Below are 22,607 nucleotides of genomic sequence, written 5' to 3'. Positions count from 1 at the left end.
CCGGGCGCAGGCAGCAGAGCTGAAGCGTGTGGCTGTTTAATATTCATTGGGCGTAGATGTAAAACTTTTCTGTTCTAAAATAGTCTTGCACAGTGCTGTGCTGCTCCTTCTTCCCTAAACCATAGCAGGAGGCTGGAATTCAGTGTTTCCTTTGCTTGTCTTCCCCAGCTTCCCTTGGCTCAGCCAGGAAGCAGAAGACCCTTACTGGGTGTAAAGCCTGCTTTGAGGACAGATCCCAGCACTGTGTGTGCAGTTTGTAATTCTATAGTCTGCTGAGAAAGAATGTTTGAAGCACCAACACAGGAACAAGAAATTTTGCTTTTGTTTTGAAACAGGATGAGTGGCTGTGGTAGTTATGCATCTATTTTTGTGTTAACAAGAAAACATTGTTTTTCCTGTAAAATTTTGGCAGGTAGATTCATGGGTGTCTTTGGTGACTTACTCTTAACTGAATGCAGTTTTCTTCATCATCTCAATTGCACCTTAGAATTAAAAAAAAAAAAAAAAATCTGGTCCCAGTTAGGTCCATAATAATTAAATTACCATGAAATATGCTCCAGTAAGTTAAACTCAAAAGACCTCAGCCTTTTTCCTTGGTGAGTAGGAAGCTGTGATAGCATGGGGTGGGCTGGAATGCTCCAGCTCAGTGTAGATAAAAGCAGGGAAGCAATCACCCAGCAGTGAGTGGAGGCAGTGGGAGCATCCCTCCGGTGCCAGGGAAATGGGGACTGGATGCAAATGGACACCTGGGCAGGGCTGGGCCCAGGCTGTGGTGAAGGATCTCTGCTGGTGTCCTGCTGCCAGTGTGAGCACTGGGATATCCATTATCCACAGCGGGTGTCGGTGATCCAGGGAGGATCCTGTTTCCAGCCCCCTGGTGCCTGCAGGGCAGCGTGGGTCCAGCATCACACACCAGCCCTGAGACCGCGCCTGCTGAGCATTCCTGGGGCACAGAAAGGTGACACGAGTGAGCCAAGGACCTGAGGGGCCAGCATGCTGTGCCCATGCCAGGATGGACTCGCAGTGGGACTTTGCAGGCAGCTGGATATCGAGCAGTCAAAGCCAGTTAGCAGGAAAGCTGTTTAATTCCATCGGTGAATATCCCACCTCGTTTGCATATTCATCCCTTTGTTGGGCGCAGCTCTCGCGATGCAGCCGAGCCCATCGCTCAGCACAATATTTTCCTTCGCATGGCTGCATTTGCTTTATGACCACAGGAATATTTCCCTCTTCCCTGCAGAGGCTCTCACTGATTTACCTCTGCCCATGCCTTAATCAGCTGGATGTTATTAGTGAGCCCTGCATTCCTCCAGCCCCAGCACAGCACAACCATTTACTGCAGCCCCAAAACTCTATTCCCTAAATTATTCAGAATTACTTTGTTTGCTTTGTTTCTTCTCCAAAGACAAGCACATTTTGGAGGGCACTAAAAATAAATGGGTTTGCTAAGAACTGAATCTATTTCTTAAAGAGATGGCTCCCCTCCTTTCTGACTGTGCAGAGGGAAGCCTGCCTTTGCACACCTTGTCAGCAGTGTCACCTAGCCAGGGTAACAGGCTCAGTGGGATTGTGGGGGCTTGGCTTCAAGGAGAAAATGAGCACCAGAAGTAGTAAAATTGTTAAAAGGTTCCAATTACCCACCTTCTTCTATCTTCAGACATTTCTTTAGTTAGAAAGAATTGCAGACAGCACCCAAGGTCCCAAGTGAAGGGTCCCAGGGTGCCCTGTAAGCACTGGCTGGGGGAGTGCTGGTGAGCTCCTTCCAGACCAGGAGGACCAGGATCTCCTCCTGGCATGCAACCATCTTTCCAGTACAGCCAGAATTTTTATTTGCTGGTTGAAATAGCCTGGATGGAATTCACTTGGTGTCAAGCTGCCCACTCTCTGGGTCTGCTCCAACCAGCACGGGCATCCCCCAGGCAGCAGAGAGGGTTTAGCCTCAGCAAGGACACCTCGTGCTTATTCTTAGCCTTGTTTCTAAGAAGCGCTTTATGAGCAGGAGCCTGTGTTGATTAATGCCATGAAACATTAATGACTTAGGAGGTGAGCTGCAGTCCTCCCACAGAGCAGCTCCCCACTCCCCAGCAGCCAGAGAGGCACAGGATGAGCCCAGCGCTGTTTTGCTTAGGCAAGGCACAGGCATTAAAGCCAAACCCAAGTTGTTCCTGAAGCCAGCTGAAAAATATGACAAAGATAAAAGGTAGGTAAAAGGGAGAAGGAGGCTGAGCTTTGGTTAGATGTGTGCACTGAAGTCTGAGATAAGAAATTCGGAAGGGTGGAAGAGTCACCCACCCAAAGGCTGCTACATCTCACATGGCACTGCCCTGGCTGCCAGCACAGCAGAGCTTTTGTCTGCCTGAATGCAGCAGGTTGAAAAAGGTGTTGCTTTTGCCATTTGCTTGATATAGAGGAGATTTGCATGGGGGACAGAGGCAGAGCTGAGCCAGGCATGCAGCAGCTCCCAGGCGGAGCGAACAGATCCTTGGCTGTGGACAGGCTCTGGGCTGCCCTGGGCTGCCCAAACCCAGCCTAACTGGCTCGAGGGGCTTGGCCGAGGTGCTGAGCTGCAGAGACACCACCACCAGCCGAAGCAGCATCCCAGTGTGCTGGATTTTGGCAGCGATCCTTGAAACACCCCTGCCCAGCTCCTGCTCTCCACCCAGTTCCACATAACCCTATCGCAAGGATCAGAGCCTCGGGGTTGAATTAATGCAACTAGGGAACTTTAAAATGAGTATTAAATTTCTCAGGAGCATGCTAAGACTTAATTAAAACTCCTGACATTGTGTGAAATGGCAATGTAGGAATGTAGGAATGTAGGAATGCAGGGGGCTCGTTCCTGCTTTGCAAAGCATTTCATGTCAGCTTGGCAAACCGTGCCTCAGCAAAGCCGAGAAATCCCCTCACCTCCTCAAGGAGGAGCAAAATTAGAATAATGAGCTGGTTTATAATTAATTGTGCTCTGGGGACACGTTCTCACGCTGTCTGATGCTTCTGGTGGGAATTCTCTACAGGGAGCATCCCAACATACAATTGGTTTCAGGTATCAGGTGTGCTCCTGCCTGCATTCCTAGACCAGGTTATCAGGTTGCTCGAAGGGAGAGTAGGAGGAGTTACATATTTTCTGGCATTTGGGGGATTTTTTAGCTGTCTTACAAATGTAGGTTAAATATTTGCTCAGGGCAGAACAAACATCCAATACAAAGGGCCCCACTCGGTGATGTGTTTCGATCGCTGGAGCTTCCCTTCATCCAAGTAAAAGGCAAATTAACCTGCCTGACTTCACCCCACCACGGCAGCGATGCTTCTCAGCTCCAGCACAGGCTGGGCTAAAAGCAGAGCTAAACCCGAGCCAAGGTCACTGTCCCCGGGCAGGGTGCCCTGTGGTGGGCTGGTGCTGTCCACGCAGGGCAGATGTTTTAGCACTGATGGTCATCGATGTATCGAGCCTTCGCGCTACCTGCTGGGTGCTGGCAGGAGGTGCTGCTGGCGGCCAGCCCTGCTCCTCGTTGCCATTCTTCTGCCTGCCTGCAAAGCGGCATTTCTAAAAATACCTCCAGCGATGTCGTCAGCCGGTGCTCGCTCAGGTCACAGAGACATGACAGCCAAGAAAAGGAGGATGGGAGCATCACTGTGGGACCAGGCTGAGATTATCCCAGACAGCGTGGGTGAATCCCTGCAGAGAGGGGGCACGAGCAGCGTGCTGCTCTCTGCACAGGCTCCCATGTGTGCCCCCTGCCCGCAGCCCCCCAGAATGTCCAGCAGCAAGTGGGCATCCCCTGGGATCCACAGTGCTCCTTTGAGCCAAACAGCATCACAGTGGAGGGAAAGGGAGCTGGTACCTGGCCAGCAGCGTGCAGCCAGAGTAACCCCACTCCTGGATGCCTGGAGAGCCTGTTCCTGGTGTGCTGGCCTGCCAGAGAGCCATGCTGTCCTTGCCAAAAATAGCCCAGCAGCTGGGAGGGGTGGGTTTTGTAATGCTCACAGGTGACTATTTGAATAGGGCTGTTGGCACAGAACCCTTCCTGCATCTCAGATTTTGCTCCATGCTTATTCATTGAGTTATTCTTCTAAACCGGGGAATTCATGCATGTGCCTGCTTAATGTAGACTTACTTGATGTAATTGATACAACTTATGTGCTTTGCATAATTGCAATACCATTAAAAACCTGAAGCATTCAAAAGCCAGGAAATTACTTACCAGTTAAAGTAAATTACATAAACATTTATTTTACTCTTTACAGCTCATAAATGAAGTCAGCAATGATATGGCTTTACAGTTGCTATCGGAAAGGGGAAAGTAGCTTTCTGTGTGTCAATATTATCCCCAAACCAGCCTCAGGAGCTGCACAGATAATGGGCTACTCATGCAAATTAGACACTGCTTAGGGCCTCTATGGGTAAATGTATGTACAAATGGATGTGTGTCTGTAGGCACACCTCTATCCATCCATGCCAGGATCCATGCTGGGAATGCCAATAAACCTCCGATGAAGGCGGGGGAAGCTGGGAGGTTTTCACTGGCTGCGGGGGAATGGCAAATGCAGTGCAGAGCTGGAGGCAGCTGCCAGGCCAGGATGGCATTGGCTTCTCGGGGCAAGTTTCTGTGCCAGGGGCATGGGGACATGGAGGTGACCCTTCACAACCCCCTTTCTCTGGGGTGAGTGGCTAGAGCAGCTTGTCCCCCCCACATCAGTGACTCCCTGTCACCCCTCACCACGTGGCTGGCTCGTGACAGGGAGTGGAGCAGTGACTCACGGGGGGTACCTGAGAATGTCCAAAGGGACAGGCCAGGAAGAAAGGACAAGGCTAAATCCTGCTCCAAAGCTGGCCAGGAGTGAGCAAAAGGCTGGGACTGAGTGTGGCGAGATCAGAGGTGGAGGACAGGTGGTCTGCGGGGAGCGCAGCACGGGGCTGGCATCAAACCTTCCTTTCCCAAAGGACAGCCACTCCTGCATCCCCAAACCCACGTGGGACACAGGTCAGCCTGCCCTCAGGCGTGTGGATGTGAGCCATCGGCACGGGGCACCCGCTGCCACCACCAAGGATGTCAAGTGCAGCTTTGTCATGGGAAATATGCGGTACTGCCAGTTCATTACTGTGAGCAAGTCATGAGTGACTTGTGTCACCCAAACCAGCATTGCTGTGAGGGCTGTGTGTGCAATACAGGGAGGCAGATACAAATCACACCCTAAAAATGCATATATATTATATTTAAAGCGGGAATTTCTGTTGCCTTTCTGACACCTGGGCTTTTGTAGAGGTCTTGGCATGTGAGGCTGTTTTCTGCCTCTGGGTTAGGAAAAGGTTGTTTTTCATGTCATATCTGTGTCCCTGGGCCCGGTGAGCCTGGGGTGCCAGCTGGCATTGCTGCCAGTGGATGCTTGGGAGAGGTGGGGATGTGGCAGAGTGTGAGGAGGGCACCGTTTGGATAGGCGGGTCCTTGGTGTGTAGGTCATCAGCACCACTGTCCCCATGGTCCCCCAGGGTCACCGTGATGAGTGATGCCAGGAGGGGTGCACACGGGAGATGCAGTTACACTGGGACTCCCTGAAGAGCACCGGGCTTGGGGTGGGAATGGCAAAGACACACCGGGAGTACCCGGGACACACCGGGAGCCCCCAGCGCTACAGCAAGGGAGGGTCAGGGAAGCACGGTGGGGGCGGGCCGCCCTGGAAAGGGCACGGGGAACACCGGGGCTCCCCTGTGCTTCCAGGCTTCCGGCCAGAGGGGCCGGGGTGCCCTAGGGACACACCGGGAGCCCTCCGCAGCCGGGCCGGGCCGGGCCGCCCCTCCGGAGCCCCGCGCCCCCGGGGCCGCGGCCGCTGCCCGGCGCGGGAAGGGGAGCCCCGCCTCCGCCGCCCGTCGGGGGTTTCACGCGTTTCCGTGGCAACGAGTGCGGGGCGGGGCTCGGCGCTTCCGTTACCGAAGTGCCCGGGAAGGCGGGGACGGGCCGGGGCTGGTGCCGGGTGCCCCGCTGCTGCCGCCGCCCCGCGCCCGGTGAGTGGCCCCGCGGGGCGGCACCGGCACCGCCGGCACAGGGGAGCCGGGCTGGACCGGGCAGGACCGGGGCTCCCTTTGTCTGCGGGCTGGGAGCGCTGGCACGGAGCGCCCGGGGCGCGGCGAGAGCGCGGCTCCCCGTTAGCCCGCGGCGGACGGTGGCACGGGCACCGGGACCGGGAGCGGGGCTGCGCGGAGCGGGGCTGCGCCTCCTGCTCGCTGGCACCGGCGCCGGGACCGCCCCGCTGCGGGTCCCGCCGGTCGGGAGAAGAAGGGACCCCGCGGTGGGCTGGGCGGCTCCGTGTCCCGTTCCCCGCCGAAGCGGCCCCCGCTGAGGTGCGGCGAGTGCGGAGCGGTGTGCGCGGAGCGGAGCGGGCGGTGCCGTGCGGAGCGCTGTGAGCGGAGCGGTGCGTGCGGTGCAGTGCAGGGCATTGTGTGCGCCGAGATGCGGTGGGTGCGGTGCCGCCCGGCTGCAGGGCTGCCCGTGGTCCCGGAGTTCCTAACTCCCTAAAGTCAGCCGCAGCCCGAGGTTAGGAGGGGCCTGGAGAGGCTTCAGGAATGAGTAAATTAATTACAGACACCGTTTATGTCACATCCGCTGGGAGCACGGAGGGAGCCCGAGGCTGTCGCCTTTTCGGGAGCAAAAAGCGGGATTGATGCAACTTCCTGCGGGTTTCGGGAGTCGGAGGCTGTGTTGCCGTCGTGTTTTGCTCCAGAACGTCCCAGTGGGATTTACAGCTGGACACTGAGACCGGCTGAGATGTCCGTCCTTGCGCTTCTCCGCAGAGGTGCTGCTGGACTCGGGACCCCCGTGCCATGATCACATCCCGCACCGCCTGGGATCTGGGATCCGGGCCCTCCGCCGGAGCCGCCTGGAAGACCAAGGACCTTGCCCCGGACGGTGAGTACAGCACGGTGCTTGTCCTTGCCCCTTGGGGCTCAGCCTGCTGCACTCACACCCTGCTCACTGGGGAAGGAGAGGCCGGGAACAGGCCAGCCTGCATTTTTCACATTTCTTTCCGGATGAAGGTCAAGATTTGAGAAACGGGGACTCAGAAACAGGCACAAAGCTCTGGGCAGCCTGCTGGTGAGACTAGAGGGCTGCCTCCATCTCCGTCCTGGCCCTTCCGAGCGGGAAACTTAGGGAGAAAGGTTAAAATTGAACATGTAAGGTAGAAAATAGTGATCTGCATGGCAGGTTGAATGCAGGCCCTTTGTCTCTTCCCAGCCTCAGCTCCTTGGAAGGGCTCCTTATCCCTCCCTGGTGCATGGACCCCAGGGGTGAGTCTAGTCGGAGTTTTGCTGTGTGGCGGCTGAGCTGCTTTGCAGGCAGGCGGGCAGCTGCCTGCCCCAACCTGCAGCCGCTTGTTGGGAAACAGCCCTTCCCACCTCACTCACCAATGGTGCTGAATGGGTTTTGGCAAAGGTGGAGGCTGAACCCCTGTATTTGAACTTCTTTTGCTCTTGGCTTCAGCATTTGCCATCCCTCTGTGCTGGCAGCCGCTTCTCTGGGCACATCTTCTTCTCTGGCACTTGGGCCAGTCCAGCCAAATGCTGGTTGGCACCAAAGCCTCCAAAGCCAGGGTTTTCAGCTCTTTCTCTGCCCAACGGCTGCTGCTGCCCGTGCCGGGATGGAGAACTCATCGCCTGTTATCCAGGCATTTGCCAGCACTTTGGAAACACTCACTTTTCATGGCGTGTGCAAAATGTTATGGATAGTTAGTGGCTGGGAAGAAGCCCAGAGTGATGGACTAACTTCATAAGGGCATTTCTCCCTCCAGACATTGGTCCCACCTCCGGCCCAACTTCATCCTCATGATTTTAGGGGAAAAAGGCTGCATTATTGAGGTTTGATTTGTGAGCGATTGATTTTTTCCCTGCCAGCTGGAGAAGAGATTTGGCCACCTGCAATGGTGGCAGCACTTGTGGCAGACAGTTGAGGAGGGCACAGGGCCTCTGAGCAGTGGGATGTAGCCCTTGCCAGCTGCTTTTTCTGTAGCAGAGGAGGACACAGCTAGGGGAGAAGGCTCCTTGAGTTGCTGTTTCCTTCTATGTGGCTCAGCAGGACAGGGAAGTGCTGCCCTGGCTGCTTTCGGGTTTGGCTGCCTGACAAATGAAGGAAATATTTGGGGGCAGTGGAGGGAGGTGACACGGTCAGGGTCCGTCTGTCTGGTTTTGGTGATGCAAGCTGGCTTTGGCAGCTTTTCCGAGATGGGATCGCAGGAAGTGGAGCAGCTTGGCAAGGGTAGAGCTGGGATATCACTGCTGGGGGGACAGATCTGGTCCTGGAGAGGCCAGACGGAAGCTACACCCTGAATTCTCATTACTAGTCATTGGCAATCAGTCTCCGCCCCCCGGAGGGCTAATTTTTCTAATTAACATAATTAACATTTTTAATAAAAGTCATGCACTGTCTCTGCCGCACCGGTGTGGTGGCGGCAGCAGGGAGGAGGAGGAGGTGGGTTTGCTGAGCTGGCCGAAGGCTGTGTCTGCGCTGGGCTCCCAGGTGGATCCAGTGATGCTCTTTGCTCCATCTCAGGCCGTGGGCAGGACAGGCTCGGCACTGGGGGCGGAGCAGGCGCCTCTCCCCGGGCTCCTCTGCTACCAGCACTGCTTCACCATAAAATCCTCAGCGTGAGCTGGCCGGACACTGCAAACCCCCGTGGGCTCTGCCGGGCTCTCCAGGTGAGGAACACTGAGCCAGCCATGGCATGTATGGGGAGGGCAGTTTTAGGGTGATGGGGACGATGTCCTGCAACAAACTGGGCCATCCAGGTGGAAGCCAACTGGTTCCCTCCCTCCCCACAACCAGTTTGTCTCTGGACCCCAGCAGTGTGTGCCTCGAGCAGAGCTGCTGCCTGGCTGGGGAGGGAAAAGCACCTCTGGGGAGTGAAAAGGCATCAATGGAGAACAGTGTTCATGACAGAATAGCATTTTCTGGGTCACTTATGGGTCATGCTGGCAGGAGGGCTCAAGGCAGAGGTGTGATAAGAAAATGCAATGCCGTGAGGTGGTGTTTGCCCATGGGATGGAGGAGAAGGAGGTGGAAGGGTGCCATGGCCAGGGACAGTGCCAGGATACCATGTACTGGTGTAGCTGCCACTAGTTCATTCCAGGCTTCAGGCAAATCATTCAAATTCTCCTTCTTTGAAAAGAAGGAAAACACCTTCTTTATCACACACCAGCCTTGATGAATTGCCTTCGGCAAAACCCTTCAGGAGTCTCAGATGCAGAGGCACTGCAGACACGCGGCTTCTCCAGGGGGATGCTGCCACCTCCTTCCAAATTACTCCCAAATTTCTACTGGCATGTACCAGTATTTGCCCCTCTGCTGGAGCGAGGTTTCCCCGGCACCACTGGCCTGTGGGGTGATGCCACAGGCTTTGAGATAAGATTTAAGAAAGAAAAGGCATTATTGAGCAGGGTGAGCTTGGCTGATCATCCCCTTTTATAGCAGCCTTATGAAAGCTCCTTTCAGATTTCTGATTTTCTTGGAGCTGGGCTCCATCCCACAGGGTATGAGCCATGCCTGCAAGTCAGAGTCTCTTTGATTTTAAGGCCATAGGGAGAAAAATAGGAAATATTCAGTATAGCTGTGTGGCCAAGCTGAGCAAAGTTTTTTGTGTGGAGAACTAAAAACATGATAAGTTCATTGTGGCAGCTTCCCAACACAGAACTCCCTTGGAGGGAGGGTTTCCCCAAGCTCCGCTGTTCTGTCTTCCGCACTTCCTGCCCTGCTCACTCCTCCTGGCCAGCCCCGTGAAGTGCCAGCTGCTGACACCGTGTCCAGCACGGTGTGGGCAGTCACTGTCTCAGCTGCCTGACCTGTTTCTGCCACAGGCCCTGCGGGACACGACGTGCAAGCGGCGGGAGGAGCCGCGGCACCAAGCCCCGACACCGGCCACGGAGGAGCCGCCTGCAGCCCCCCGTGAGCCGGCGGCTGCCGCGGCGGTGCAGGCAGCCTCCACCATGAACCTGGAGAAAGCAGGTAAGGGGAGAGCAGGGATGCAGTGCTGGCTGCTCAGGAGGAGGGATGGGATGGGATGGGATGGGATGGGATGGGATGGAATGAGGGCTTGGTATCTGCCAGCAGGTGTCAAGGAAACCTCTCCTCTTTTGGGGTGCGTGTAGATGTGTGGCTGCGCTCACTGTGGGAACAGGTCACAGGAGAAATCCAACACCGGCCAGCTGCTGGCTGGTGACAGGGACTGATGAATTATTGAGCTGGATGAACAGAGCAGGTGAGCTCCGAGGAACCCGCTGCTGTTTCCTCCTTAAGGAAAATGCAACGTGTGTGGAAATGCTCGCAGCATGCTTGGCTGTGCCAGGGTCAGGAAATCCCAAGGTCTCATAGTTTCCTGTCTGTCTCCATCAGGATTGAATTGTGTGAGCTTGTCAGGGCACATCTCAGGAGCTGCTCCTGGCCTGGTCCCCAGTTGCATCCCAGAGCAGCTCCTGAGGTGTGGTAGTGGTTGGGAAGGGGCAGAGATGTAGGAGAAAAGAGGGAGGTGGGTCTGATTGGCAGTGGTAACAAGGCAGAGCTGAGGAGCAGGTATCTTTCCAAATGGCTTTCTCAAATTTGCAAATTTCTGCATTTTGGAAAGCAGGAGGGTCACTGTGCACCCTGCCGGCCACACTCAGACCATGCATGACCACCAGCACATCTGCCCAGGGAGAGATGTAACACAGAGCTGGTTGGCATCTCCTCTGCCACGGATGCTGTCACAGGAAGAAGGTGCTGAGTGTGGAGGAAGTCGTGATCTCTGGGGATTTTCCTGCCTGGCAGTTTGACTTGCAGCTGAGTGTTGGCAGCTCTCAACCTGGCTCTGCCTTGGGTCCCAGCCCAGGATTAGCGTGAATGATGTGTGCAGACATGTGGTGTGTCCACAGGAGCCTGGTGCTTCCTGTAATTTTGTCTTACCCCTGCACACTCTCCAGAGGGTGAAAGCTGGCGTTCCTGACAACTTTGGAGATTTTGGGGTGGGATTTTTGTTTCTTGTTTGGGTATTTTGTGTGTTGATTTTAAAGCAAAGACCATGGTCCTCTGCCTGAGCTGGGCTGAACTTTCAGCATGGAAAGAAAGAAAAGCCAGCACTTGACAGTGTTCTTTTGGGGTATCCAGCCCATGGCAGGAAGACAAAACCTGTTGATCACTTCTGCAGCCACTGCTGGATAGGTCCCAGGGCGTACAGTCAGCAGCAGAGCTGTGGTTTGGTCCCAGCATTTCATCTTTTTGCGGGTTACGCTGCCTCCTTAACTCCATTTAGGGGTAGAAAATCTGACTCACAGACAAAAAAGTCTCTCTTTTTGCATTCAGGATGTTTTCCCATGAAGCAGGCAGCACCTTCCCGCAGGCAGCACAGTGATTCCCAGCACCAGCTGCTGCCTCTGAAACCTCAGGTTTCTGGTGGCAGCAGATGAAATCCACGGCAGGCAGGGAAGGGCGCCGGGCAGCCGGATCCTGACCGTCAGTCTTGCCGCCACACTGCCTCATCCCACGTTGGGAATGAGTCACGCCAGCTCATTGCTTCTTGGGAACTACCAGGTCATTTGGTAGGCTCTGATGTACGGCCAGGTTGGCTTCTGTCAGCACTGGTGGCTCTATTAACATGCAGAAAGTGATGTTTAAAATAATATTAGGAAGGTTAGAGAGCCAAACACACAAGGATTAGGCAATATGGCCATTGAGGGTACCTGTATAATTTAAATTTTGCTTCCATTATGTTTGTGTGTAATGACGCAGACTTTAATGACATGATCACACACTGCTTTTCCACTGGCACCTGCTCATTCAGAAGAAAGGATGCCGGGGTGAATCAGCGCCATGCTGAGGGCGGTTGTTATCTGAGCGAGGCAGCAGCATTTCGGCGTGTGATGGGGCTGGGTCACGGTGCACTGCTGTGGGCAGGTGCTCTGTATTGTGACCTGGGGTGCTCTGTTGGCATCAGCAGATCCCTCTGGCTCCCACCCAGCTGGACCCCACTGTTAGCCAGGCCTGCTCTGGTGAGCGCCTTGGCACTCAGGATGCGCCTCTGACACGTCACTGCGCTCTCTGGGACTTGTGCAAGTCCAGTTTCCTGCCTTCCCATCTTCAGCTCAGCCCCTGGTGACTCCTCATGGCTGGCATTCTGCTCCCCAGCGAGGTGGCTGTGTCCTGACCGGCTCCATTTTGCTCACGCTGCAGGAGGGAGGCTCTGTGGTGGGAAACGCGCCAGCCTGTCCACGGCCCGGCCCTTCCCCGTGATCCAGGAGGTGATGGCCTCCATGGCACACCTGCAGAAGGAGAAGCTGCGGCTGCAGGAGGAGCTGCTGGAGCTGCAGGAGAAGCTCGCTGCCCAGGAGAACAACGAGCTCTCCCTCTCTCTCCAGCTGCAAGGCCAGGTATGGTGGGGGCAGGGTGACACAAGGGGGTCCATCAGGGTCTTCAGGCTCAGGCTGTGGCTTGGCTGGAGCACTGTGGCGTGCAGTTAGTGATGGCTGCACTGTGAAGGAGTGTAGGATCTCCATCACTGAGCATCTTCTTCGCTGGGTGCTCCTGAGCACCAGCTTTGGCTGCGCCTCCCTTGGGATGGTTGCAGTCCCCAGTGACACCGCAGTAGTGCTGACAAGGCTGTGTGGCTCTGTGGACATGACGTGGCCAGGAGGGCTTTGGGCATCAGGATGCAGCTCTGCGCCAGTCATCCATCCACTCAGCACAGGACAGCTGCCGTGGGCTCAGCATGTTAGATTGACCTAGCAGTTTAATTTTAGTGAATTTCAGCAGGTGAAAAGTGAATGTGAAAGCACAGAATTGTCTGATGAAGGGACAGGTTTTGGCCACTGTGACACACCCCCCCAAAACCATCTCCTGCACTGATGCAGGCACGTCCTCAGCACGAGTACTTGGGTCGTCTCAGGGACATGGAAATTTTGGCTGTTCGTAAAGAGATTTGCATGTGGCTGTTGTGGAAGCTGTTACAGTCAGGTTCTGCTTGTTCCACGGGTGTCAAAAAGGAGGAGGTAATTGTCCTGCATTTGGTTGGCATGCTCTGCATGACACAAGCGTGAGCGCAGCGGGATCTGGCCCTGCGCTCGCCAGTTCGGCAGCAAGTGCAGCCGACGCCGGCTGGAGTGAAGAGCTGGCTCAAACTTCCAAAGTTTTGGGATGGCTGGGCCATGGCTCGAGCCAGATCCAGCTGCCAAGGAGTCCCTGTCACGTCCAGAGAGCAGGATGCAGCTGGAGATGCCCGAGCAGGTAGGGGAAGGAGGAACATTGACGTTTTTGGGCGCCACGGCACAGGGAACAGTGGGCAGGCTCCGGCGTGTGCGCCGACTGATTGGGCTGGCGGCTTTCCCAGAACAAGCCGCGACTCTTTTCTTCTCAGTACCTCCCTTCCCTTAAAAATACTTATAAAAATAGCTTAATAATCTCCCTCAGTGGATATGGAAATGGGGTTTTCCCGCTCAGGCGCTCGGCTTTCGCTCGGCCCCCAGCCAGAGCCAGGGAGGCTTGCAGTGGAAGGAGGGGGATCCCGGTCCTGGCCGGGAGCAGCCGCCGTTCCCCACCTGTAGCTGAGGAGCTCCGGCCGTGCTCCAGCTCCCAGCCGTGCCAAGCACAGGGCACACGGAGGGGCTGCCCACCCTGCTGCCATCTCTGCAAGGGCGTGGCTGAATAATTTACCAGATTAATTACAGCCCCATGTCAGCACATCTGCATTGGTTATTAATCAGCAGTTCCTAAATTATGGTCCATGGAGAGCCAGTTGCTTGCTGGTTATTGGGATGGGGCAATATCCAGGCGTGTCCCAGAGAGGGCTTTGGCAGCTTTCTGGAGTGGGGAAACTGGGAGCTGGGCTGAGATCTGGGGGATGGTGGTCAAGTGAGGGACAGGGCAGGTGGGTAAACGCTACTATGACACAGCCCATGAGACAGCTGGCTTCACCAGCCACTCACTGCTGCTGTTTATTCCAAACTGCAGTTTTGGGAGAGCCTCACTGGTCTCTGCACAAAAAAAGGTTGAGGATTTTTGAGATCCACCTGGTTTTGCAGGGAGGGCAGCCTGGTCCCATGAGATGCCCAGATGAGGGTTGATGGAGAGCATCATCCCATGGGATTCAGACATGTGGCCTTCTTGAAGAGCTCTTGCTCCCTCTTTGTATCAAGATAACTTTCCTAGAAAGAAAAATAGAGAAGGTAGAGCAAAGCTGGTTGTGAGGGCAGGACAAGGCACTTCTAGCTCTTCAAACACAGTTATGGATGGGTTTGTTTTTTCCCTTCTCCAAAGATTATGCCTTTTTATTTTTTTAATAATGGTTTCTGCTAGTGCTCAGCATGGACAAATTATACCTATGGTTGAACAAGGTCAAAGCAAAGCTTTCATTAATGCTCATTTTAATCAGCTCATGTGAATCAGGTGCCCAGAGCCAGGTGGAAAATTAAAGCATAACAAAAGTGTGAGCCAGACTGGACGTTGGTGGCTGGGGCAGCACCGCGGGGTCTCCTCCGAAAGCTGCTGAGGTGCCTCCTCTGTGTTGACAGGTAGAAACTCTGAAGGCAAAGCTCCTGGAGCAGGCACAGGAGATCAGCCGGCTGCGCTCGGAGCAGGTGAGCTGCCACTGGGATGGGACTGAGCCACCCTTGCCCTGAGGGATGCTGGAGCTCTGGGTCACTGAGGAGGAAGGAGGGAACACGAGGTGGGCAGACATGGATTAAAACTCCCCCAGTTTGGAGTGTGCAGGCCAAGAGACACTGAGGAACAAAAGTGTGGGATTTTCTGTCCAATGCAATGTGGCACTGGTGACCCTGGGGCTGTCACCCTGTGGTGGGAAGTGAAAGCTCCTCTGTGGGTTGGGGCTCCCTGGGGGCAGCAGGAGGCTCGTCAGTGCAGCAGACTGAGTGATTCCCAAAGGGGCAGCAGGGACTCCCAGGGAATGGCACACCGGGGGCTGCTTCATACAGTGGGCTGGGGGATCCGTGAGGGCAGCAGGCTGGGGCTCCTTGGGGTGCGTGGAGATTCCATGTCCTCTCCCATCCACTCCCGGCCCAGGGCGGCACGGATGCGGAGAAGCACCGGGACCTGCTGGCGGCCGAGAACGAGCGCCTGCGGCAGGAGATGAAAGCGTTGGAGGGGGAGCTGCGGGAGCTGCAGCGGCAGCAGCAGGCACCGTGCAGGGACTGCCCCCACCTGCAGGTGAGTCGCCGGTGGTGGCAGTGGTGGTGGCAGGGTGATGGGCCCCTATGGGTGACATGGGCCTGGCTGTCCTGTCCTTCGCCAGGAGAACGCCAGGCTGCAGGAGCAGCTGTCCCAGCTGCAGCAGGAGGCAGAGGAGATGCGGGCCAAGCTGGTGGAGCTGGACCTGGAGGTGCAGCAGAAGACGAACCGCTTGGCTGAGGTGGAGCTGCGACTCAAGGACTCCCTGGCTGAGAGGGCCGAGGAGGAGGAGCGGCTCAGCCGGCGGCTGCGGGACAGCCAGGAGACCATCGCCAGCCTCAAGTCCCAGCCCCAGCAGATAAAGGTGAGTTCCCCATTTTTTTCTGGTTGTGCTGGGTGTCTTACAGTGCCCAGTAGGTGCCCTGCAAGTGCCACCTGTCTCTCTGTCCTGAGCACATCAGCACAGCACCATGATTTCCTAAATTATCTCCCCCTGGGCCAGCAACAGCTCCATCCCAGGCCCTTCAGGTGCTGTTTCCCCAGTACACCCCATCTGTGGGTGCTTTCCCCTGCAGTACATCATCAAGACGGTGGAGGTGGAGTCAGCCAAGGCAAAACAAGCCCTGTGCGAGACCCAGTCCCGAAACCAGTACCTGCAGGAGCAGGTGGGGATGCAGAAGCAGGTGCTGAAGGAGATGGAGCAGCAGCTGCAGAGCTCCCAGAAGACAGAGGCTCAGCTCCGAGCTCAGGTCTGAGTGTGTTCTCTGCCTGCCTGGTGCTTGCCAGGTGACAGGGTGTGCCAGCAGGTGGGCACTCACTCAGTGTCATCCCCCACTTGCTCCTCTCCCAGATCATGATGTACGAGGCTGAGCTGGAGCGAGCCCATGGGCAGATGCTGGAGGAGATGCAGGCGATGGAGGAAGAGAAGAACCACGCCATTGAAGAGGCATTTTCCCGTGCCCAGGTGGAGATGAAGGCAGTGCATGAGAACCTGGCAGGTGAGGAGGGTGCAGGGGGCTGCCAGGGTTGCCTGACTGGTGTTGGGGTGTCATCATCTGCCCCTCACCCTCCCTCGTGCCTGCAGGTGTCCGGACCAACCTGCTGACGCTGCAGCCGGCGCTGCGCACCCTCACCCATGACTACAACAGCCTGAAGCGTCAGGTCCGCGACTTCCCCCTGCTTCTCCAGGAGACCCTGCGCAGTGCCAGGGCCGAGGTAAGCCCCCCTGGGACCACCACCCAGCACCCCTCCATGCGGGGTGGAGGTGCTGGGGGGTTGCTGAGCCTCTGGTCTCCGCTGTCCCCAGATCAGCCAGGCCATTGAGGAGGTGCACAGCACCAACCGGGAGCTGCTGCGCAAGTACCGGCGGGAGCTGCAGCTCCGCAAGAAGTGTCACAACGAGCTGGTGCGGCTCAAAGGTGTGTGCGGGGTGTGGTGTCCCTGAGGTGGGACAGGAGGGACACGGGAGCGTCCCCATACGGTGGTTGGGTTGGCTGCAGGATGCTTCAGCCCACCCGGTGTTTGATGCCTGACTCCCTGCTTCTCTCCTGCAAGGAAACATCCGTGTTTTTGGGCGAGTCCGCCCCATCACAAAAGAGGACGGGGAAGGTCCTGAGGCAGCCAACGCTGTGACCTTTGATGCTGACGATGATGCTGTCCTGCACCTCCTGCACAAGGGGAAGCAGGTGTCCTTTGAGCTGGACAAGGTCTTTCCCCCACAAGCATCCCAGGAGGAGGTGGGTGCTACTGTCCACTGCTGGTGTGAGGTAGGGGAGGCAGCCACCTTCTTCTCACTCTCCCATCTTCTCCAGGTGTTTCAGGAGGTTCAAGCCCTGGTCACCTCCTGCATTGATGGCTACAATGTCTGCATCTTTGCCTATGGGCAGACAGGGGCAGGAAAAACCTACACGATGGAGGTGACTTTACTTGGCTTTGTTTCCATCTTCTTCCTTGGCTTCCCACCCTGCAGTGCCCAGTCTCTGTCACCCAGGCTGGTGGCCAGCTCAGACGTGGTGTGCACCAGTGATGGTCACTGCTGCTCCACAACATCCCCCTGGGCTTTGCTTCTGCTCAGAAAAAATACAGAATAAAATGCCAAAGGGTGTGTTTTCCCTGTTTGTCACCTCAATCCTTCAGGGGACGGCAGCAAACCCAGGGATCAACCAGCGGGCCCTGCAGCTCCTCTTCTCCGAGGTGCGGGGCAAAGCGGCTGACTGGGACTACACCATCACCGTCAGCGCCGCCGAGATCTACAATGAGGCACTCAGGTACGGGGATGGGGAAGAAACTTTTCTGGATATCACCCCATGCTGCTCTCCCCCACATCCCTCCACCCCTTCCTGGGCCTCACAGCTTGTCCCAAGGCCCTGGGCACTGCATTTGGCCCTGCAAGAATTTATTTTTAATTTATTTGGTGCACACTGCCCTTCCCATGAGCTCCATTGCTTACACAGGCTCCCAGCTGTGCCATCACTCCCACTCTCTGGCCTTGATGCAGCGGTGGGGACATCCCCTTCTCCCCCCTTTCCCTGCCCACGGACACTATATTTAGGAATTTGTAACTGGGAGCTGAAAGCATGAGAAATATTTTCCTTCCTAGTCCAGCCACAGGAGGGGAGGAGCCTGGGTTCTCATCCATGAGAGTAACTGGGAGCAGGGATGGGAGCGGGGTCTGAGCTGGGTGAGAGGAGGCACATGGGAGCCAAGAGAGTTGAGGTCTATAAATAGGATGTGCAGCTTTCCCAGGAAGAGATGGCTGCTCTGGCAGTGTTGGCACACAGCCCTGAGCTGCGGAATGGATGCCAGCACTCCCTTGGGATGGGAATGATAACGAGTGCCCTTTTGCCCAGGGACTTGCTGGGGAAGGAGCCGCAGGAGAAGCTGGAGATCAAGCTGTGCCCTGATGGCAGCGGGCAGCTCTACGTGCCTGGACTCACCGAGTTCAGGGTGCAGAGCGTGGAGGACATCAACAAGGTGTGAGGAGATGGGGTCAGCGGGTACAGGAGGGTGGCAGCAGGGGTTGCAGTGAACTGGGGAGGGGTCTTTGGTGTGTGACTCCTGGATTTGGGAGCATTTCTGAAGCCGTGGGGAGCAACAGAGACCAAAATAGGTCCCTGGGTGTGATGTGACGGTCACTGTCCCATGGGATGAGCCACAGGGGGTTAAAAATAAAAGCATGGGGCCCAGAGAGTTCCTGAGGGATTAGTGGGATGCGGCTGTCACCGCAGTGCCCTGCCTGTCACCCCCTGCCTTTGGTGCATCACCAGGCTGAGACCTGGCAGCGGTCCTTACCCTGATGGGCCAGGCACCCCGTGCGGGGCTGGTGCTCAGGTTACAACCCTGGCCATCCCTGGATCACAGGGGATTTGTGGTGGGACTGAGGCTGATTGGCCTCACCCCCTTAACTCCCCGGGCTCCCCCAGGTCTTTGAGTTTGGCCACATCAAGCGGGTGACAGAGTGCACCAACCTGAATGAGCACAGCTCTCGCTCCCACGCCCTCCTCATCGTCACCGTCCGCGGCCTCGACCGCAGCACGGGGCTCCGCACCACAGGTGGGTGTCACACAGCAAACTCTCACCAAGGCACCTGGGCTGTGGCATCCCAGGGGTGTGTAGGGCCGGGCGCTGATGCCAGCGGTGGGGTTTGGCTGTGTCCTCAGGGAAGCTGAATCTGGTGGACCTGGCAGGCTCGGAGCGGGTCGGGCGGTCGGGCGCGGAGGGCAGCCGGCTCCGTGAGGCGCAGCACATCAACAAATCCCTGTCGGCGCTGGGCGATGTCATCTACGCCCTGCGCTCCCGGCAGGGCCACGTGCCCTTCCGCAACTCCAAGCTGACCTACCTGCTGCAGGACTCGCTCAGCGGCGACAGCAAGACCCTCATGATGGTGCAGGTAGGGGCTGGGCACCCAGTGCCTGCATCCCCACAGCCAGTCACTGTGATTTCTGAGCCCCTTCTCACCCCAGTGCTGAGGCAGGTGGGAGGGAGGCTGGAATCAAGGGATGGGGCTTGCCATGGGACATCTTCCAGTCTGCAATCATGGTGCCAGTGGCAGCTCTCTCCCTGTCTCTGCACCCTAGACAAGGCTAAGGAATGGGGAATTAACTCAGAGGTCCACAATCCTGCCCTCCCTGCCTGCATATGGATGCTAGCACTATGGGCACAATCTCTTTGTATATTGTCATCTCCCCGTCCACTCTTCTTCTGTGAGGATTTTAAGCTCTGGCAGCTTTTCCACCCCTGCCCTGTGACCCCCCACTCCCAGCTGCTGGCATCCACACTGAGCCCTGGGGGGGCTGCCCAAGCCCCTGCACCTGCCACAGCTATTCCTGGCTGCTCCTCACACTGGGGCAGTTGGTGACAGGGAATCCAGCTGGCTCAGACACTGGCTCAGGCACGGATGGATGGGGCTAGCCTGGGAGGGGCAGGTTAATAATAGCATCTCACCGGCCAGCAGCAGCAGGTTTTCTAGGGGGGAGCCCCCAGGGTGCACAGGCAGCTGCCAGGGTGACTTTGTGCCTGCTCCTCCCTGAGCCAGGTCTCCCCTGCCGAGAAGAACACCAGCGAGACGCTGTGCTCCCTGAAGTTTGCCGAGAGGGTTCGCTCTGTGGAGCTGGGTCCTGTCTCCCGCAAGGCTGAGCTGGGCTCCTGGCCCAGCCAGGAGCACCTGGAGGTACTCAAGACACTGCAGGTGCCCTCCCTCTTCACCCTCACCCCAGGGATCCCCCTGTTTTGCCCCAACACACAGTCCCCAGAGCTGTTGGATGTTCCCCTAGAGCCACCTCCATTGGGGACAACCACCTGGTGGGATGCAGGTTGTCCCCAGACTGCAGTGTCCACCCAATGCCACCACCTTGTCTGTTCCAAGCCCTGTTTTGCAGCAGCCCCATGGTACACCCTGAGAACATTTGGACACACTACCCAGGCACGCACTATCTGCCTGTGAGCCCATCCCCATTCCTTCCCTCTGGGGCCTGGCCTGGCCTGACTCTAGAGCTGTGTCCCCTCTCCTCCCAGGGTGACTCGCCAGGTTCCACAGCACCACCTGGCCGGGGTCACGCATCCCCCAGCCCAGGGCAGCTCTCCAGTCGCTCTGCCTCCATCCGCAGGAAGCTCCAGACCTCAGGTGGGTGGTGGGACAGCTTGAGAGCCCAGACAGGGTCCCTCTGTCCCAGGAGGCTCCAGCCAACAGCCCATGGCAAACCCTGCAGTGGGGAGTGAGCAGCTCTGTAGTCAGCTCATTAACTAATGGCTAATTAGCCATAGTTAGCATTTCTCCAAGAGTCCTCTGGTTCAAAGACACTGCTGATGGCTTGAGGGGGGGCAAGGGGAGGGCAATGCCAGCAGGCTGAACCTCTTTCCCCTTCGATTTCAGCCTGACTTAGGGGCAGCCGTGGCTGCCAGGTGAGTGCCTGCGGCCGGTGCTGGTGGAGGGCTCTGCTTTCACCCCGCTTCCCAGGCAGGGCAGGGCTGCTGGACTGTGCAGGGATGTTCCTGGGAATGCTTGTGCTACCAGCTCCTGCTACAATGCCACTGGACAGGGCTGGGGCACTGGTGGCTGTGCCCCTGCCTGCTGTAACCCATGTATGTGTTCCTTCAGGGAAGCTGAGGCCAATCCCCCTGTGATGAGTGCCAGCCATGGCATCCAACCTGCTGCAGGACCCAGCCCCTCACAGTGATACAGAGACAGCTGCTGGAAGACATGAAGGCTTTGGTGCTGTTCCCTTGGCCACCAGGACCCATGACCAGAGGGTGAGGGCACCTCTTACCATGAGCAGCACGGGGTCAGGGTCTCCCAGCAGCCATGCCCCCCTCTCAGCGTAGGGGACAGTGGTGCTGGGCAGAGATCTGCCCCCTCGGATGCTCAGCTCTGTGAGTTCATTTTTGCTGGACAGATGTTTTTTGCCAGAGAGGGAGCTGCTGGGTGCTCCCTCCATCTCTCCAGCTTTGCTTTTACAATGAGATCTAGCTGGAAGGGGTGCACAGAGCCAGACCAGTCCCTGGCCCTGACTCTGCTACTGCCACGGGGCCAGCCTGGCCAGAGCTCCTGCAAGACTGCGTCTGGGCAGCTGCCCAATGTCTTCCAGAGCAGCACTTCCTCCAAGTTAAGCTACAAAAAAATCCCAGCAGCTCCCTTCCCTGTCAGTTTCTCAAGCCCTGTTGTTGCATGAAGGCCCCCAGTGCTGTGCATGAGCTGAGCTGCCGTTCCTCGTGGCGCCAGTGCTGCCAGGGCCCCACGCTGGCTGCCTGTGGTACATGGCACCAGGGGGGATGGAGCAGTCTCGAATGAAGCTATTGTAAAGTTATTTACCAGATGTCTTGTCAAGAGAGATCACAGTGTGGTCGAGATGAAAGTGTTTGAAATATTTATACCTGTTTACATGGTCTTGGAATGGAAAACTAGTGGAAAACAAACAAAAAGACCCCAAGCCTCCAGTCCAAAAGCCTCTTGGCTTATGTATGGGGATGGTGGTTGGCAGGGGCGTGGGAGGGGATGACACTGCCCTTGGACCTCTCAACACCCACCTGTGGGTACATCTCCTCCTGCTGTAAACCCCTGCTGGATGCACTGATGGCTCTTTCCACCACAGCCCTCTCCTCTCGCGCTTCCACAGCGTATTCTATTTAAAAACAAAAAAGGGAAAAATAAATTTAGCCTTTTGTAAGATTAGATGTTTCTATGTATTTTAATAATTAAAAAATACCCTGTTTTGTAACAAAACTTATTTTAAATAAACTCTTAAAGCCAATCCTCCTGTGCTGCACTGTTCTTGAACCCTGCTTGAGGTGGGGTGGGTGCTTCTTCCTTCCTCCCAGCATCTCCCATAGGGCTGGAAAAGCCCATCATATCCTTCCCCTAGCAGCTGCCCCCGGGGCCAACCTGGCAGCACAGTCCCCACCCCATTTTGCATCTATCAGGCTCCTGCAATTAGCAGGAGAGCAGTGGTTAAATCTGAAGTGAGTCTCAATGTGCCCATGTCCTGCTCCACCTCATATCGCAATAGGCTGGTGGCTGGCAGAGCCTTTTCACACCTCATGGGGGTCCAGGCATGGGATTATCACCAGATAAAGCAGGAAGCAGCTGCAGAGCAGGAGGACACGCACCCTGTGAGTGTCCTGGTGCTCGGAGCAAGCAGCACTCACCGTCAGTCCTGCAGTGGCTGTGCCAGGGCCTCTTGCTGTACAAGCCACTTTCAGAGCCACCTCCTCCAGAGCCACGGAGCAGGGCAGGCACTCCCCTTTGTTCCCAAAACTTGACTGTTTGGATGAAGCATCAGCAATGTGGGGACTGGCTTTAGCTTTCCTGATGGCCCCACTCCACGTCCCCAGAACAGCCTTCCAAACGCTGGCTCGGGAGCTCAGAGGCAGTACTGCCACTCTGCCCAGATCTGCTGGAGCGCCAGGGAAGGGAGATCTGTGTGCAGCCAGGGAGAAGGATGAGCCCTAAATGATGACACTGCTCCTTGGGCTGAGAATGAC

The 22,607-nt window shown here is 56.5% G+C and overlaps 1 protein-coding gene across 3 annotated transcripts; it reads left to right on the top strand.

The window, feature by feature from the left end:
- Window positions 1-5,933: 5,933 nt before the first annotated feature.
- On the top strand, window positions 5,934-21,877 carry KIFC3 (kinesin family member C3). 3 transcript variants are annotated; one of them, XM_053987202.1, is made up of 21 exons: window positions 5,934-6,001; window positions 6,718-6,902; window positions 8,541-8,686; window positions 9,842-9,989; window positions 12,186-12,382; window positions 14,519-14,584; window positions 15,027-15,170; window positions 15,256-15,495; window positions 15,707-15,880; window positions 15,982-16,129; window positions 16,216-16,346; window positions 16,438-16,549; window positions 16,686-16,867; window positions 16,943-17,047; window positions 17,268-17,398; window positions 17,981-18,104; window positions 18,554-18,683; window positions 18,791-19,020; window positions 19,666-19,800; window positions 20,145-20,253; window positions 20,728-21,877. In XM_053987202.1, the coding sequence occupies exons 2-21, from the start codon at window positions 6,818-6,820 to the stop codon at window positions 20,751-20,753; spliced, it is 2,763 nt and encodes a 920-aa protein (XP_053843177.1). In that variant the 5' UTR covers window positions 5,934-6,001; window positions 6,718-6,817; the 3' UTR covers window positions 20,754-21,877. The 3 variants fall into 3 exon arrangements, with proteins under 3 accessions (XP_053843177.1, XP_053843178.1, XP_053843179.1); XM_053987203.1 differs by having other exon boundaries at window positions 5,943-6,001; window positions 6,788-6,902; XM_053987204.1 differs by lacking the exon at window positions 5,934-6,001 and adding an exon at window positions 6,020-6,408 and having other exon boundaries at window positions 6,788-6,902.
- The last annotated feature ends 730 nt before the right edge of the window (window positions 21,878-22,607 follow it).

Source organism: Vidua macroura, chromosome 11, assembly GCF_024509145.1.
Source record: "Vidua macroura isolate BioBank_ID:100142 chromosome 11, ASM2450914v1, whole genome shotgun sequence".
NCBI lineage: Eukaryota > Metazoa > Chordata > Aves > Passeriformes > Viduidae > Vidua > Vidua macroura.
The sequence above is the reverse complement of the archived record's forward strand: the minus strand, read 5'-3'. Positions and strand labels throughout refer to the sequence as shown.